The 17,465-nt window shown below is 50.0% G+C and overlaps 1 protein-coding gene across 1 annotated transcript in view; it reads right to left on the bottom strand.

Annotated features, from left to right (window-relative positions):
- The window catches only part of Epas1 (endothelial PAS domain protein 1), an 85,025-nt gene that overhangs the window by 22,956 nt on the left and 44,604 nt on the right, over nucleotides 1-17,465 (bottom strand). The window contains exons 2-6 of the mRNA XM_016005046.3: nucleotides 16,566-16,756; nucleotides 7,327-7,478; nucleotides 6,850-6,934; nucleotides 2,075-2,193; nucleotides 1,751-1,956 (exon numbers count right to left, since the gene is read on the bottom strand). Coding sequence (XP_015860532.2) covers nucleotides 1,751-1,956; nucleotides 2,075-2,193; nucleotides 6,850-6,934; nucleotides 7,327-7,478; nucleotides 16,566-16,756 — 753 coding nt within the window. The remainder of the gene's footprint in view (nucleotides 1-1,750; nucleotides 1,957-2,074; nucleotides 2,194-6,849; nucleotides 6,935-7,326; nucleotides 7,479-16,565; nucleotides 16,757-17,465) is intronic.

Raw genomic sequence — 17,465 nt, 5'->3', positions numbered from 1 at the left:
CCAAGGGTATCTCAGAAGACTGCTGAGAGCAAACACCATAGAGCTAGCTGTCTTCTGCCTAGAGTGTTCGTGTGGACACGAGGATCCTATGTGACGAACGGGGATCCAGGGACCACCACCGTAACAGCAGCGGCAAGACTAAAATGACTATCAGAGCTGACTATTGAAGCCCAGGTTTCTCTCCCCACAAGGTTGTAGTGCTTTTCCTAATTACTTAATAATAAACTTACTTAATAAACACTACCTCCCACCACCTTGAGTCCTAACTCTGATGTGGTCAGAACTAGGAGACAGGAATAGGTCAAGGGTTCTTCTACATAAGTTCCTAAATGGAGCCATAAGTGATGGCCAATCCCAAGACGAGGACACTAACTCACACCAGGTCCATCTAGACTCAGTGAAGAACCTAAGCTAATCTGGAAAGCTGAACTGCTCCTCTGTAAGAAACAGGTGCCGCTAGATGTCTAGATGGGAAAGAGGAGCTGGCCTGAGGCTGGCGGGAGTTTCTGTCTTGAGCCTTGGAGGCCTTCTGCTTTTGGGGAACACCAGACAGTTACTTGCTCATGTGGGCCACAGGCTTTCAGAAGCAAACTCATTTCCTTGAGTTCAGGAGGAAGATCTTTGCTTTGGGGAGGCCAGGGATGGGTATGAGCTGAGACACAAAGCCTCCTCAGTTCATGGAATGGCATTGTGCTTTTCCAAACGCATTCCCAGCTGTGACCTCTTCTCCCAATGACCCTAAGAAGTACGTCAAGGACAAATCATTCCTGTCAGAAGGAGTGGCCCAGAGTTTCAGGTAGTATGGAGTTGACTTGGGACACTGCAGAGTTGAGGTCATGCTGGGTAAGGCAGTCAGGCATGGCGGTGCCATCTACTCAGGTTAGGCATAACCCAGCCCAGTCCCTCATGGGCTTTCCTTCCCCTGGTGCAAGCCACTGCTCATCACAATCTGTTCTCCAGATCCCAGCAGCAGGACAGGAGGGGGTTAGGAACTGTGGTGTAGTCTTGCACCTAATGACAACCCCAACGATAAAGATAGCATGCCTTCCTTGTGTAGTCTTCTGTGTGCTCCCAACTTCCATAAAGGTGGGAACAAGAGCTCACACTGACCATGTATGAAGACAATAGAGCCTAGGCTGTCTTGTCCAAGTCTACACTCTCACTTCTGGGTCCCCCAAGAGAATGCCCAATTGCCTTGGACTTAGGGATCACAGTCCAGTGTAGCTCACTTCAAAGTCTTCACAAGGAGGCTAGCTGATAAAAATGAGTCTATACATAGCAGGGGCAAAGGCTGAGTGAAACCTGTCAGTCATGGAAAAGAACTGGAGAAAGCCAACTAGTGTAGGTCAGTATCCAGGCCAGAACTTCTGGCTAGTCTTTGAATCAGAATACTTATAAAATTTCTTCCAGACTCTTGTCATGTGGGGCAGGAAAGAGCCCTTGAAAATATCTTCAGACCCTAGATACATAAGTGAACAAATTACACATACCATAATAATGACAATAATCACCCCAGAACAGCTCTGCAGACAGACCCAGAGGCTGTGCCAATGGGAGGCTTCAAACTTTGATGCTCGGGACCTCTGAGAAGGACTGGTAAAATGACGTAAGCCTAGAAACTTGCAACCAGCAATCCGACACTTAGGACCCAGTCCCATCCCTGTCCTGTAGGTACACTCTCATACACAGACACGCTCAGGTTAAGACCCACCCTGGTCCTTGTTCCTGCCACAGATTGTCAACACTTCACCTGTCATCACAGTAGGTGAATTTCATGTCCATGCTGTGGCGGCTCAGGAAAGTCTTGCTGTCCAGGGGGATATCCATGTGGGATGGGTGCTGGATTGGCTCACACATGATGATGAGGCAGGACAGCAACGGCTCCTTGTAGCCACAGAGGCTGCTGTGAGGGGGGCAGTTGCTGTAGACCCTCACTTGACCAGTGCAGTGCAAGACCTGGGGACAAATGACAGCAGTCAGGAAAGTCCTAGAGCGCCAAAAACAGGGCCAGGCCTTTAGGTACCCCCTGCTCCCACCTCACCCGTGAGACTCGAACCCATAGCTAACAGCCTACCTTCCAGGTGGCTGACTTGAGGTTGACAGTCCGGCCTCTGTTGGTGACTGTGCACTTCATCCTCATGAAGAAGTCGCGCTCGGTAGACATATCTTTGCTTTTCTTCCCAAAACCAGAGCCTGAGTGGGCAAGGGTGTGGGAATCAGTTGAATTAGTCCAAACCATAACGTTCCTAGGCAACTTGTGTCTGTGTTTCCTAGCGGTTTGCCGTCTAGCGCTTGCAGTCTGCCATGGGCACGGAGTCCTTCAGCCTAAGGAGGAATGGTACCTCAGCTGCCGCATGCACCTTAAGCCCTGCCTCGCTTATGGCCAGAACGAGAGGATGGAAAGGAAGCTTTATACAAAACTTCCTGTGACGGCCACTTCCACTCAGGGGCCACGGGCTAGCACCAGGTCTGTGGAGACGCAGAGTGGGTAGAGGGGCTACTGGAAGGCAGAGCTGCTCTCCTGAAGAAACCAGATGCCCTTGATGCCCATCTCGGAGAGGCGCCGGGCCTGAGGGCGGCTGAGTAGAAGCTCCCGTGTTACTGAATCCCCAGGAGCACCAAGGCCTGAAGACAGGGGCTGCACCATCATCTGGTACCCACTGCACTTAGCGGGCAGGCCCTCAGGGTTGTCAGTTGAGAGCATCAGGCTCTGGCCACAGTTCTCAGCGGCCTCTCATGGGGCAGGCCGGGTCCTCCAGTGGGAAGTTTGAGGGAGACCATGGTTACTCTAAGGACATGAATCTGTCCAGTTGGAATATTCCTTCCAGTTAGACTTATCTTTGGACACTCCTGTGTGCTCTTTCTAACCCATCTCCCAGGAACGTGGACAATCTATATCCTATCTGCATCCCGGAACCACTGTGTTCTGGATAATGTACCATCAGTTTTCTCCTTAAGGTGTCATGTGTCAAGGAGGGGAGGGGAGGGAAGTGAAAACACACACACACACACACACACACATACACACACACACACCTTCTTTTATATGGAACTGGGTAGACAAGTCTGTCTTAAAGATGTTCTTGACAAAGATCAATTAGATCACCTTTCATCCAGGATTAAATAAATCATTGAGACAAAGAACATGCAGCGTAAAAGTCTCCAATGCCTACCCAGTTTTTCTGCTTCTTGTTCTGCAGAGTGGTACATACAAGGCCAGGTGTGTCTAAATTGTGTCTTTACCGCCAGCTCCATTCTGGGCCTTCACAGGCCCAGGATTACAGAGCAATCTAGAGACTTCCTTCAGATAGCCACACTGCTCTTTTTAAGAGAAGCTGCCAACACCTCTACACACACCTCTGAGGAACCTTGATTTCTTTGACTGACACAGTCTAGAAGAGCTGTGTAACCAAAGAATCAGGATCCTTGAACTGAATTTAAATATTGTGGGGGGAACCCACTAAGTGATAGACTGAATGTTGTCCTGATAAACTGTTTCTCCCATAATTATGCTTCTTATAATTTTAGTTTTTAAGTGGGGCTTGTATATGATGAATTGTAACTGTACTGGGGGAGCCCCAGGAGTTAGGGATGAAGGGACCAGAGATTCATTTGTGGCTATTTGTCTGGGTTGCTATTGTGGGCTCCTAATTCTCTAACCTTCAGCATCTCCCCATTCTGGTTTGATAGTACCGCTTCAGCTTCAACATTTTCAGTAGCTCCCAACTGTCTGCAGGACAAGCATTTGAGGCCTTCGACCTCACCAGCAAAGCATTCCACAGCCTGCCTCCCGATCTTTCCTCCTCCAGGAATCCACCCTGACCCTTTGTTTTTAGACCATGTGTTGAGTCTATGCAGACTGAAACCTTCTGTGAGGATTTGTTGATTCACTGGGTTTGATTGATCCCAACTCCCATTCATGAATCAAAAGATGTAAAATTCTACTCAGCTGAGCAGAGAGCCAGCACATCTGGAAGCTAGAAAATGCTGGACTTGGCCTCATCTTTTGCCACGGATTTGAAAAGGTCATGAGCAGCACAGGAGTGAGGTACTTCGTTCAGCTCACAGAATCAAACAGATTTCAGTCAGTATTGAACTGAGGCCAAGAGCCCAGGGGCCAGTGAGTTCATTCTTAAGTGAAGAAACAGCGAGAGACATGTAACATGAATTGCTAAATGGTCTTTTAATAAAACAAAACAAAACAAAAAAACGGAGCCTGATATTGGGGTAAATGCTGATAGATCAGAGACAAAGGAACAAGCCACTGCCACTTCTTACCTCTAGGATCCCTCAGCCTGAAAAGGCTTCAGTTCCTTTCTCCTCACCCTTATATACCTCTCTTCACCCAGCCATCGCTTCCTTTCTAGTGCTGGGATTAATGGTGTGTGTGCTTCCCAAATACTGGGATTAAAGGTGTGAGATCACAAGTGCTGGGATTAAAGGTGTGTGACTCCCAAGTATTGGCATTAAAGGTGTGTGCCACCACTGCCTGGCTCTGTTTCTCTCCTAGACTGAATTAATCTCATGTAGTCCAAGGTGACTCTGAACTCACAGAAATCCAGATGGTTCTCTGCCTCCCAAGTTCTAGGATTAAAGGTGTGTGCCACTACTGCCTGGCATCTATGTTTAATCTAGTGGCTTGTTCTGTTCTCTGATCTTCAGGCAAATTTTATTAGGGTACACAATATATCGCCATAGAGACACCTCTTTAGACAGTGCTTCTGAACGCTTGCAGGTGAAAATGAGTGGACTAAAGGGTAAACTGTGTGTCTCAATGGGCCACACTACAGCTTCCAGGACAAGATGATTCTTCTTTTTGTTTTGGTTTGGTTTGGTTTGGGTTTTGTATTTTCTTTTAAATTTGGTTTTGATTTGGGGTGGAAGGGGGCAGTGATGGGGAGATACCAGAATGCATGATGTGAAATGCACAAAGAATCAATAAAAGTTTTTTTTTTTTAAAGTGCTTCTGGAACCCACATGTGTTGGTGTATGTCTGTAATCCCAGGATTTGGGAGGGAGGATTACAAGTTTCAGGCCAGCCTGGGCTACTCTGCAAGATCCCACCTCACAAGAGAAAGAGAAGGAGGGAGGGAGAGGAGGAGGGAGGGAAGGGAGGAAGAAAATGCCAGTATGGTAGCACCTTCACCATAGAGAACCAATCATTCTATATAGTCTAGAATTTCTCAGCAGCACAGACAAGACATTAAATAAACTCATGGTGGTCCCCAGCCTGTGTCCTCTGGGATCCAGTAGGGGAAGGCCTTCAGACAGAAAGCAATGATCCAGGTGAAAGGTCGGGGCAGCACTGGAAAGGGAGGTGGTTATAATTTTACAAAGCTTTGTAAGCCCAAGTGAGGATTGCAGTACTCTGTACCAAGAGCGGAGGTAAGCCCATGAAATGTCAGCTTTTGCAGCATGCATGTGATGAGAAAACCTTGCAGGTGTGGTACCTGCCTTTGTCATTCAGGTTGGATGAGCACACGCCCCATGGTAGTGACAGGTGAGAGATGAGAAGGGTGATATCTTGATGGGCAGTCTGTCCAGCCCGTGATAGGTGCTCGGGTTCAGAGAGGATCTTGGGCAGTCATTGGGTGCTACTGCTGCTTACAGCTATGGCTCATTTTGTTTAGTTTTGAAAGATTTTACTGTATTTTTATCCATGTGTTTGTGTGCACATTTGTGTGAGTGCCCACAGAGGCCAGAAGAGGGCACTTGATCTCCTGGAGCTGGAGTTCCAGGTGGTTGTGAGCCATGGGTTGTGGGAGCTGGGAGGCATGCTCAGGTCCTCTGGAAGAGCAGTCTGTGCTCTTAACCACTGAGCCATCTCTCCAGCCCCAAAGTTTTATTGCTTCTGAAGATCCCCATTCATGCCTTTTTGTTGAATGTTCTTAGAGATGAAGCCAAGCGCCTTCTGCATGTGTAGACTCTCAGACCCGTTGGCACTCACTGGCTACATACCCATAGAGTTCAGTATAAGAGAGGGTTTAAAACCTTCCCCACCAAACCTCTCTGCCCCATGTCTCATCACCACAGGCTCCATTCACTACATGGCTCCTGTAAGAACTAGTCTTCAGTGGTGATCCTAAGGGCTGTGCCTCCTGAGACACACCCAGCCAGGGTAGGCTTGAACCTTGCATCAACCAGCAAAATAGGAATAGAAGTGATGATGTCCCAGTTTCAGGACTCAGACTGCTTCTACTCCTGCAGTTTGCAGAGAGAAAAGATCTACATGGTCCTGAGCTGCCATATAAGATGGCTGTTCTGGAGTCCCCTTCTGAAGAAGGCTACTATAAAGCTCTATAGTGTGAGCTGTGGTCACCTGTGTCCCAGCTACAAGCCACAGGTGAGCCATGTTGATCACATCAGCCTAGTCCAGCCTCTGGTGACTGCAATCCAGCTGATGTCATATAAAGCAAGAGACCTGCCCACAGAACCCACAGGAACTTGGAAGATTGCTTAAGCCTGTGTTTTGGTTGGTTTGATACACAACAAAAGACATCAGTAGCATTTCCCATAAATAATCTGGCGTAGATGAAGTTATTGGTTTGGGTGGCGTCACTTGGCAGAGATAATTGATCTCAGGTGATGAAACCTCCTAGCGATGGCACCCTGACTTGAAGGAGTACCCTGGTAGTATGACATTAGGTGTCATATATGGCCCCCAGGAGCTTTTCTGAGTCCTGGGTCATATAATCTCAACTCCAAGGCTGCATATCCACCCAAGAGCTAGTCTAACTGGAGCTTACAGAGGTCGGTTTTCCAAGCACCATACCATAATCCATCTGGCCTATATGAGTCAGCTTGGGGGAGGGATCACAAGGAGAATGGAAACACAGAAGAACACGTTACCGTTTTTGAGAGTCAGGTTCTCGCGGATCTCCTCATGGTCACAAGGATGCGTGAAGTCAAAGATGCTGTGCCCTGTTAGCTCCACCTGTTTTAGAAGCAAGGTCGGACTTCGTCACTCCTAACAATGACTCTAAGAGGGAGCCGGGAGGACTTCCAGATTTGGAGACAGGGAGGAGACTGAATAGAGTGGTCACTGACAGTCTCTGGCCAATACCAGGTCCATGGGCTTACAGATGCAGCGGAGTGCTATTGATATGGACAGGGACTTGGTTCCCAAGGGCTGCCATGTTAATCTAGCTATAGGATCTGCTAGGATGGCCACCAGCAATGTCAAGCCCCATGCCATCGGGAGCGATCATCAGGATGGGCACATGTAAGGAGCCGTCTAGAGAGATGGTGGCCAGGACCCGCCCGTGAGTTTCTGTCCCCCAAATGAAGACATTTGTCCCTTTTGAAGGGGGCCGAGGAGCGTGTCACCTGGGTCAGTCCCATGAACTTGCTGATGTTTTCCGACAGAAAGATCATATCACCATCTTGGGTCACCACGGCAATGAAACCCTCCAAGGCTTTCAGGTACAAGTTATCCATCTGCTGGTCAGCCTCAGCTTCAGATTCATTCTCAGAGCAGACTGGAAAGAGAGGGACAGACAACGTTTCATGAGTGTGGTCTTAAAACAGATGCCACCGAAGGGACAGAGGACTGCCAGGCATGGTTTTAGGGTACAAGGTGGACTTCTTGGGAAATGCATACTGCCAACTTAGTGTCTGCCACATGCCTGATGAGTGGACACTAGATGAAACACCCAGAACACACTGATGATGATTTGGGGAACAGCATGGTTGTCATGGTAACAGTACTTGCAATATCAGTAGTAATGGTGGTGGGAGAAACTAGAGGTATTTTAGCTGCTAATGTATGTGGAGCAACAACCACAAGCAGATACAGTACTAAACATGGATGTTACAATGACTCACGAAGTAGGGACCATTCCTTAGTCTCATTTTCCAGAGCTGGATTTACAAGAGTTAAGCCATTTGCCAAAGACTATGAAGTCTAGAAAGTTAGCAAGCCCCGGGGGCTGGATGCAGTGGCCACATTCAACCATCTTGCAGGCTTTGGAGTCAAATAGCATATCTATTCCTAGCTCTGTCTCCCACTGGGCTATGACTTTGAGTAACAACTGTTTGAACATCACCTTCCTCGTCAGCAAAGCCAGAAGAGTGATTTCCATCTCCTTGGTTTCAACACTTGTGACCTCTTTCCCCCATTTGCTCCCTCTACCACTGTCCTCAAATTGTTCAGAGCCCAGATAGAGAATTCTGCTATGCTATGCACACCTCACAAATCTAAATAAACACTCACACCTACTACAGTGGGGCACCCAAATGGGGGTGCAGAGAGCAAGTACTCCAGGAGTCAGAGGAGGAGAGTTAGTTTGCAGTGATGAGAGATGATTCTTTCCAAAGAAGCAGGATTGAGAAGACTCCTGAAACAGAGTTCACTGTAAGATACAAAGAGAGGCTTGTCAGTCGGGACAGGATTGGGCTGCCATTCCAAAATGCATGGGGCAGGCTTCCTCCCAGGACTGAGAAGAGCCCACCTGGATGTAGATGATCCATCTCCCAGTATCAGAGACTTGACAAGTAAAGAAAGCCCAGTGTTCTGAAGGACCTCCTCTTCCAGCCCGAGGAGCAGAGGTGGCATCTTAAAGCACCATTGGGGGCATTAGTCTGGGAATAGCATACAGAGTCGTTTATAGAAAATGAAACTTAGAGGCACAAAACAGTGAGAAGGCAAGTGGCGGGTTAAAGAGGCAGATGCTGGGGGTAATATGGGGATAGATCTACCCTGAACCATGCACTCTGTATACCCTGGACTGCCAAGTACACCTTTGCTAGCTGCAAAATATAGGCTCTGCTCTTGTCCAGACAAAAAGAACTCTCAGGCCCCGACCCTTGGCCGTTATCCTCAGAATACAGACTGTTCCTTCTTCTAGTTCATTAGTTAATGCCAAATGTATGTGTGCTTTGAAAATCTGCATTCGACCAGGTTGTGGTAGTGCAGGCCTTGAATCTGAGCTCTCAGGAGGCAGAAGCAGGTGGATCTCTGAATCTGAGGCCAGTCTGGTCTACATGGTGAGTTCAAGGCTAGCCGGAGCTATGTAATATGACCTTGTCTCAAAAAATAGAAACAACAACAACAAAATATGTATTCATCTAACACACCCATCAATTCAAGAGAGCTTGGCCTGACTTACAGAACGAGAGGTTTCAGGGGTAGGATACATTGATGTAAAAGGAACCTTTCAAATGGAGACTTCTCAGGGGAGCATAAAGTGCCATTAGATAGACTGGCCACTTGGCAAGTGACATCACTTATGCTGTGCAGTCAAGATCAAAGACCCTTGCAGAAGCGAGGACACTGAGCGTGTTCAGTTCTCCTTTCTCCCTTTCTGTGAACCCTCAAATGTGAGCATCAGCAGAACAGCCCCAGACATGCAGACGCTCCCATGAAGGGTCTTTAGTGGGACTGCTGGGGACCAGCTACTTTGCAGGGCCCAGAATCAGAGACTGTGCCGAGAGTCCCGGACCCTGCCATTTCCGCAGAGAAATAGAATGGGACTAGTCTCCTGGTAACCTTCCTTTAGTCTACCAACAGGATGAGGCACATGGAAGGCAATGCCTTCTCTTCAAACCTAGTCCAAGCGGCTAGAGCTTTCTACCACCTACCTATGCCACACTGGATGCCCTCCTAGGAGCTCAGTCCGATGCTCTTTGGCAGCTAACCAGTTTTCTGGACTAATGAGGATGAGCTCATTATGGGGGAGGAAGCGAAGCGGCTGCCGATGTTAGCACTCCCGGGGAGCATCCATGCTTAAATCCGTGGTGGGAGGGAGGCAAACTCGGTGGGTACATCAGGACCCCGCGGAGGTTAAGAAAGAACTTCTGGGCCCAGGACTGCTATGCAGTTTATGGCATTTTGTGCGAAGGAAAAATGTGGAAACTCTTGTTGAAAAATTAAGCCAAGCCCAAGACCCTTGCCAGTAGGAGAAGAAGACTACACCCCATTCAGGATGGCGCTGGAGGGGTGTACTTCCGGGCTTCCTTCATAATTCAGAGCTAGGAGTGGGCTTTCCTCCTCCTCCTCCTCCTCCTCCTCCTCCTCCTCCTCCTCCTCCTCCTCCTCCTCCTCTTCCTCCTCCTCCTTCCTCTTCTTCTCCTCCTCCTTCTTCCTCTTCTTCTCCTCCTCCCCCTCTTCCCCCTCCTCCCCCTCCTCCTTCTCCTCCCCCTTCTTTCCCTCCTCCCCCTCCTCCTCCTTCTCCTTTCACCATGTTCAAAGGGTGTCAAAGCTGTTGCTTCGGGAACCACATGCTGCAGACCATCTCAACCCCAGGTTATATTTCTAGCCCCTGTGTAGAGAACCAGCCAGTCTGGGCAGGGGTACCTGATCTAGGAGATGGGCAGGGAGAAGGTTTCAGCTGCATTTGGGTTCCACTAACTAGATGGCCACTTTCTCCAGACAAGCAGAGACCAGCCCTGAAGCCTACTGAGAAGTTATTTTCTCCTCAGCTTCTTTGATCTCAGTGGTAACACTGACTTCAAAATCTGGAGTAATCCCAAGACAGCCTGTTTGGGTTAACTAGGCCCAGGGAAAATAGTTCTGCTGGAAGTTGCCTGTTTTTAACAGGCCCAGCACAGCCAAGCGGCTTTCCACGGTGTCCAGCCCGCTTCCTTCCAGGAGGTGGCGGAATTGGCTGCAGTGGCGGGTTGACCAGCCTTTGGAGGCAAGGGGGGGCGGGGCGGGGGAGAAGGGTGCTCTGGGGCCACCACGAGAAACAGAACATCTTGAGACTGAAGTCACAATGGCTACAGGGTCAAGGACACCAGCAGCCCTCCCCCCTCTTTCCCTGGGACCCTGGAGCAGCCAGGCTCAGGCGTGGCCTCTTCCTTCAATGGAACTATTTGCTCTTACAGCACCTGCTTATCCCCCTGAGAGTTTCTGAAGGAACTTAGCCAAGTCACTCCCAGCCTGGACGAGGGAGGCAGATGTCCCGGCTCCGGCACCCAGAGCCCTGAGCCTCACGTCACATCTCTGCTGAACACTGCTGTGTCTTACCGCTGTGTACATCAGGCCTCCCCCTAGATATCAATATCTGACCCTGCACCGGGCGTGGGAAAAGAGGGGACCATTACAGTCACTAAGAGTTTACTTACTCTCTGTCTGTCCTGGGCTGGAGAAAAGTAATCGGTTCACCAATGCCACCCCATGACACACTCAGTCCTGTCCTGCGGAGAACTGGGGATACTGAAGAATGAAAGCAACCCTGCTCCTTCAGGGAATCAAGACTTCCAGGGAAGCCATCTGCTGGGAGGAGTCTAAACTCTCCTTGAGGAGAATGAAGCAGGTGCTCACTAAGGTACTGGCTGGATCTTTTCATTAGCTTGGGTTTGACATCCTGGTCCCTTGCTTCCCAAGACCTGTCAGGGTTCAAATCTCCAAGAAGGACTGGGGTATATAGACCAGCGACCTCCGCTGAGAAGGGGCACGGTCAGCTAGGGGCACCACAAGATTCTTTAATGCTAAAAATAGTGCCAGTAAACAGGCTTTGATGACTCCCCACAGCCAGGATATGTGCAGCTGAGGAGGTTTGGGAGCACCTTTTCCGGAGCAACGCTCACATCCTTCAAGGCAGCACCACCCATGTGGGGTGGCACATCAGGATGGTAGGAGGTGGCTGTTTTCGGTAAACTGGCAGGTGGCAGAGCAGGCAGCTTCTGACTGGGTCTCTGAGGTCCAGCTGTGCCAGCGGTGAGGCTGGCCAGGATGCTGGCTACAGTCTTACTCTACCAGCGTTATCCATCTCAGCATTTCCTTCTCAAAGAAATTCCACTGCCGGGCGGTGGTGGCGCACGCCTTTAATCCCAGCACTCGGGAGGCAGAGCCAGGCGGATCTCTGTGAGTTCGAGGCCAGCCTGGGCTACCAAGTGAGTTCCAGGAAAGGCGCAAAGCTACACAGAGAAACCCTGTCTCGAAAAACCAAAAAAAAAAAAAAAAAAAAAAAAAGAAAGAAATTCCGGGACTGCTTGAGCGGTCCTAACAGGGTCAGATACAGGCTTCCTGCTCCAGGGGTGCTTGGCACTTGGTAATCTCTGCAGGGTCTTTCCTTTCAAGAGCTTGGCCTAGGCAGTTCCTCCAATCCCAGCACCGACACAGACCTCATGCCCTCCAGGGACACTGACGGCAGACCGAGTGCCACACAAGCCACAAGGACCTGAGTGTGAGCCACTTACTGTATGCACCTGACACCCCACTGTGGGCAGGCTTGGGCCATCTCACACTTTGAGCTGGGAATAGATTTCGCCTGATTTCTTTATTTTTTCTTTTTATTTATTTTTTCCTTTTCTTTTTCTTTATTCTCTTTTGTTGTTGTTGTTGTTGTTGTGCTTTCCATATCTGCTCATCCCATCTCCCTCCTCCGTGCTAGCCTCCATAAAACGCCATGTGGGGCTACGTTCAGTTGATACCCATTGACTGACCAGACCGTTCGCTTCAAGAGAACGTTGTGAACTAGGGTAGTATTTCTTGAAAGGGCTGCTGGCTCTCTCGACCATTGACATCCTGGCATGAATCATCTTACTGGCTTGCTTCCAGACAGGACAGAAAAAGGCCTTGATTTGGACTATAGGTGGGGCGAGGGGTGCGTCAGTAAAACAAGTGGGGTGGAAACCAGGGAAAAGAGGTCTGACCAGGAGGCATAAGCGGGTACAGACACCTCATCAGCTGCCATCATTGTGTGCCCTTTGTCCCACTTTTCCTGGCGGAAAGGTCATGGTGGAAACTTCTTTAAAATAGCATTACCATCTTTCCCTGAGCAGTCTGGGGGGATACCATCATCTCCTGTGTCTTCACTATGCAAATGCCAGGAATCAAAAATGAACCTGACAGTAATCTCTAGAAACCTGGCTTTGTGTTGATGCTACAGTAGAGGGAATTTGAATTTTGCCAGGTATGAATCTGGGGAGGTCTCAGATCAGTTTTAGGGCGAAAAGCCCATTTTTGCACATTACTGGTGGCCTAAAACTCCTGGGATGCAGAAGTGACTCTCCTCCAGTCCCAGAGTGCTGGGCTCTTCTTGGAAGAGAATTTAAGACAATCAAGTGATATGTGCACTCATGTTCCCGCCAGAATGTGTTCTGTCCCCAGCCCAGTGTGGAAGAGAGTACCATAAAGCCATTGTTCCAGTCGGCTTCCTGTGATACGAATCTCAACTGCGGCCCCGACTCACAGCCTGGATTTCTCAGTGTTGAGGCTTCCTCTCCAACATTCCCACACACAACAGCCTACTGTGAGAATCAAAGGGAAGTGTGGTACTAAGGAAAGAAGAAATCCTAAAGCCAAGCCTGGTATGTTACAGCTGTTTGAACTCTGAGGCCTACAACCTCAACTTACACAGAGAAGGAGTTTGCAGTTTGTTTTGACTTGGGAAAATGTGTGCCCTAACACTGGGACTGCTGAAGGGTGGGTCCAAGGACATTAGTTTCCCCCTGGTTTTTCTTTTACATTTCTCCAATTTATTGAAATTATTTCTAAACTATAACTTGCACAGCGGGCTAGTGACTAAGGTCTTTCATATCATCCAACACTGTTGCGGGTGAATATCATCATTCCCTCTGTGCTATAAAGAAACCAAGGCCGAGGGAGAGAAAGATGTGTACAAAGTTGCAGGGAGAGATGGCAGCCACACTAATACTCCAAATTCGGGAGGATATCGGCTCAAAGATTCTGTCATCTTTTAGTCATGTACAAAAACCAAAACAGAACAAAACATAAAAACTTAGGATTCAGGGTTGACAAGATGGCTCTGCAGTGTGAGTTGGATCCCTAGAGTCCATGGTGGGGAGAGAGAACCAACTCCCAAAAGTTGTCCTCTGACCTACACACACACACACACACACACACACACACACACACACACACACACACACACGTGTGCACACGCGCGCAAATAAGTAAAATTTTAAAACAATTATTTAGCTGGGCATGGGCAGCATATAACTGATTCCAGCACCCGGGAGGCAGAGACAGTTCAAGGCCAGCCTGGTTCACAAAGCGAGTTCCAGAACAGCTAGAACTACACTAAGGAACCCTGTCTTAAATAATAAAAAAAAAAACAAAAACAAAACAGTGAATTAGAAGAAAAGAAAAAGAGGACCCCGGGGAAGCAGTTAAGTGCATAAAAACACTAGCCGCACAAGCATGAAGGGCTGAGTTTGAATCCCCAGTGTTCCTGTAGAGGCTGAGCTTGGCTGTGTGTGCCCAGGACCCCAGAATTGGGGGGCAGAGATGGGTAGATCCTGGGAGTTTGCTGGCCCACCGGCCTAGCCAAAAGAGCGAGCTTGGGGTTGGATGAGAGACCCTGCCTCAAAGAAATGAGGAGGAAGCAGCCGAGCAAGGCCCCAACGTCCTCCTCTGTCTCCTGCAAGAGTGTGCATGCACACTCTACAACCAAAGGGAGGGCGGGGAGGAGGAAGGTTGGTTCTGAAAATTTCTACAACTGGTCCAGAGAATGCCTGGTAGGAGCCTCTGAGAAACGATAGAGAGGAAAGGTCACTAAGCTGTCACTTCCTTTCCTGGGGTGTATTTTATGAGACCTTCTCCTTCAAGGACACCAGGACCAGATGACCAGAAGTAGAAACTTTTTTTAAATTATCATTTTCTGACTTCTTTCTTTGGGACAGACAGCCCTAGAGCTGATGTGCCAAGGGCTCTGGCCTGTCCGTGCTTGGGCTGTCTAGAAGGTAGGCAGTCCTTGTGGTCAACGCTCAGAGCTCCTGGGAGGTGTGATGTCTGGTCCTGGATCTATGACTTCATGCAGCATGCAGAGTGTGGGAGGGGTTGTACAAGATACGTGAAGACAGATATGCTCAGAAGATCCAACCCTACCCGAGACCTCAGCGAGTCAACCTCGCAACCACCGAGGAAGACACACAGTGTCTGTGTGGGCGTTCGCAGACAACGTGTTCCTGCTCCAAGAGCAAGACACAGCCCCGGCTCTGAGAACCTCCTGTCCACCCCATTGCTCATGACTAGTCCTGGTCGGTCTCCAAGCTACTTCCCTTGGACATTGGCTCACTGGCTCTTCTCAACATCTTCGCCTGGGCGGCTTCGCAGAATCCTACAAATCACCTACATCTGTCTTTCTCACTGCTCCAACGGGACCAACCTCTGTGTAAGAAGAAAGGCATGCACGTGACCTGGGATGGCGTCTCCAGCAGTCTGCCTTTTATTTGGCAATGCAAGCTTTATGGGGCCTTAACCCGTGCTTCTCTCTGCCATGTGCACCGGCAACTGAGTGCTTGCTCCTGTCCCACGGCCCGGGCGGCATCCCTGCCCTCGCTTACCCCCAGGATCTGCTGTCTCTGCGACAATGCAGTCGCCCGACCTCGAGGCACAGATTTAGCCTCCACCCTCTGGGCCCCGGGCAGTCAGCCTCTCCTCCAAAGGTCTTTCCCGTGTATCCTTCCTGTGCACAGGGCCCAGAATAGCACCGGCCGGTCTGGCTTCCCTGCCTCGCTCTGGATTCCCTCTGTGAGGGGGGCTCTTTCCTAAAATAGTTCTGTCCTTACAGGATGGCAGAAGGAGCCCGTGTCCGGAGCGCCACACTCACTTCGGGAAAACAGAAAAGGAACCGCAGGATCTCTTTGCCTCCTTGACGGCCTCACCCGCTCGTGCCCTGAGACGCTGCCCAACCGTAGTGCCAGTCCGGCTGCTACACGCTGCCCAGTCTCCTTACAGAATGGATAAACTCAACGAGAGTGCACAGAGGATCTGAAAGTGGAAATCCCAGGCTGCCTCTTCCTGGTGGGGGCCTAACAGGAAGCAGGTTTTGAAGAATGTCACTCTGAGAAAGGAAAAAGAATTTTTTTGCAGAGATTCTAGGGAAAGGAGACTCCATGGGCTGGCTGGGGGCAGGTGATGCCTGAGGCTGTCATCCACCAAGGGGCTATCTCAGCAGGAACGGGCACAGCTAAGCCACTGCCTCCATTCATCCCTACAGCCCTCCCTGGGCAGTAAGCATGGACAATTCCAGTGTATAGGCAAGGAAACCAAGGTCCCTCCCGAGAGACCAAATGCCCTGCCTAACTGCTTAGTAGGAGGGGATAGATGGATGAGGCCCACCCCTGCCACCGATGTCCTAGAGATGTGTCAGGACGATGAGGGTGACAGGCTTCCTGCAGAATCACATGCGGAACAGGGCCCACAGCCAGATGTAGCAGGGCTGGGTCTCTAGCAGCTGTGGCCTGCCCTCCCAGGTCCTTTCCTCTCTTGCTTTGGGTGCTCATACTCTTCCCTCGGTCCTGCCCTTGACCTCTTCCCCTGGGTGTACTCATGATGAGACCATTGACAGAGAGGAGATGGCTAAAATGAAAGAACAGGGCCAGCGAGAGGGCTCACTGGGCAGAGGTGCTTGCTGCCAAGCCCGACGTCCTGAGTTCAAGCCCCAGACCCAGATGATGGGAGAAGAGAATAGAGCGGACTCTCCAAAGGTGTCCTCTGACCTCCATATGCACCCACATACATACGCTCACGCACAAATACATGTAAAACTACAGGCCCATTGTCGGTCTTTTTGTGGGTGGATGTTTGTAGAGCAATAGGTGTGGGAGTGGGGCCTAGGGACACGCCAGCCTCAGACAGGACCCGCCAGTCTTACCTGAGGACAGGAGCTTGTGTGTTCGCAGGAAGCTGATAGCTAGCCGCATGATGGAGGCTTTATCCAGGTGGGAGCTCACACTGTGAGGCAGGGGTAGCTCGTGAGCCAGTTCATAGAAGACCTCCGTCTCCTTGCTGCGCCGGCACCTTGCGGCATCTCGGGATTTCTCCTTCCTCAGCTCCGAGCTGCTCCTAAAGGAAGAAGCAAGGGGTCAGTGCCCAGAACATCCCTGTCATCCTCCCTCACTGCTGGTAGAGTCACGCTCACGCCCCTATCCACGGTAAGGTCAGTTCTCCCACTGAGCCAACCGGGGCCCAGCCCAGAGGAACCACGAGCAAGCTGCTTTTTGTTACTGGCTCTGCTTTTCGGTGTGTTGGTGTCTCCTCAAATGGCTTCCTTCCCCTACATCCCTGTGGGGGCCAGAACTGGGCTTCGTGCGGGTAGAGTTTCAACAAAGACTTGATGATTAAATTAATTAACAGACCTTGGGCACAGGGGTCAAAATTCCAGTGATGGAAAGGGAAGGATGCAGAAACTATGGTCAGTGCACACATGGTGTTGTGCAAAGCCCTGGAGAACAAGGCTCTCTTTTTTTCTAGGTAAGATGCACTCGGTAAAAAACGAAGCCCAGTTCTGGACCCTGATCCTGATTCAGATGTGAGAGAGACGCCAGAGCAGAGACTGAAAACGCCAGCAAGACCCAAGGAGAGCACGAGGCAGACACGCCTCAGTTTGACTTCCAACGTGTGTGCCTACAAGGTGTGAAAAATGGCAGTGCATACAAACCCCGCTGGCCTGGGCCACCAGACCGACTCGTGTGCATTTTCCTCTTTGTCGCAGGACAGAAGAAGGAAGACCCACACCCACACTCAAACCCACCTCTCTCAGGAGGTCTAAAGA

This window comes from Peromyscus maniculatus, chromosome 22 (genome assembly GCF_049852395.1).
Source record: "Peromyscus maniculatus bairdii isolate BWxNUB_F1_BW_parent chromosome 22, HU_Pman_BW_mat_3.1, whole genome shotgun sequence".
Lineage (NCBI taxonomy): Eukaryota > Metazoa > Chordata > Mammalia > Rodentia > Cricetidae > Peromyscus > Peromyscus maniculatus.
Note: the sequence above shows the minus strand (reverse complement) of the source record. Positions and strands in the feature narration are given on the sequence as shown.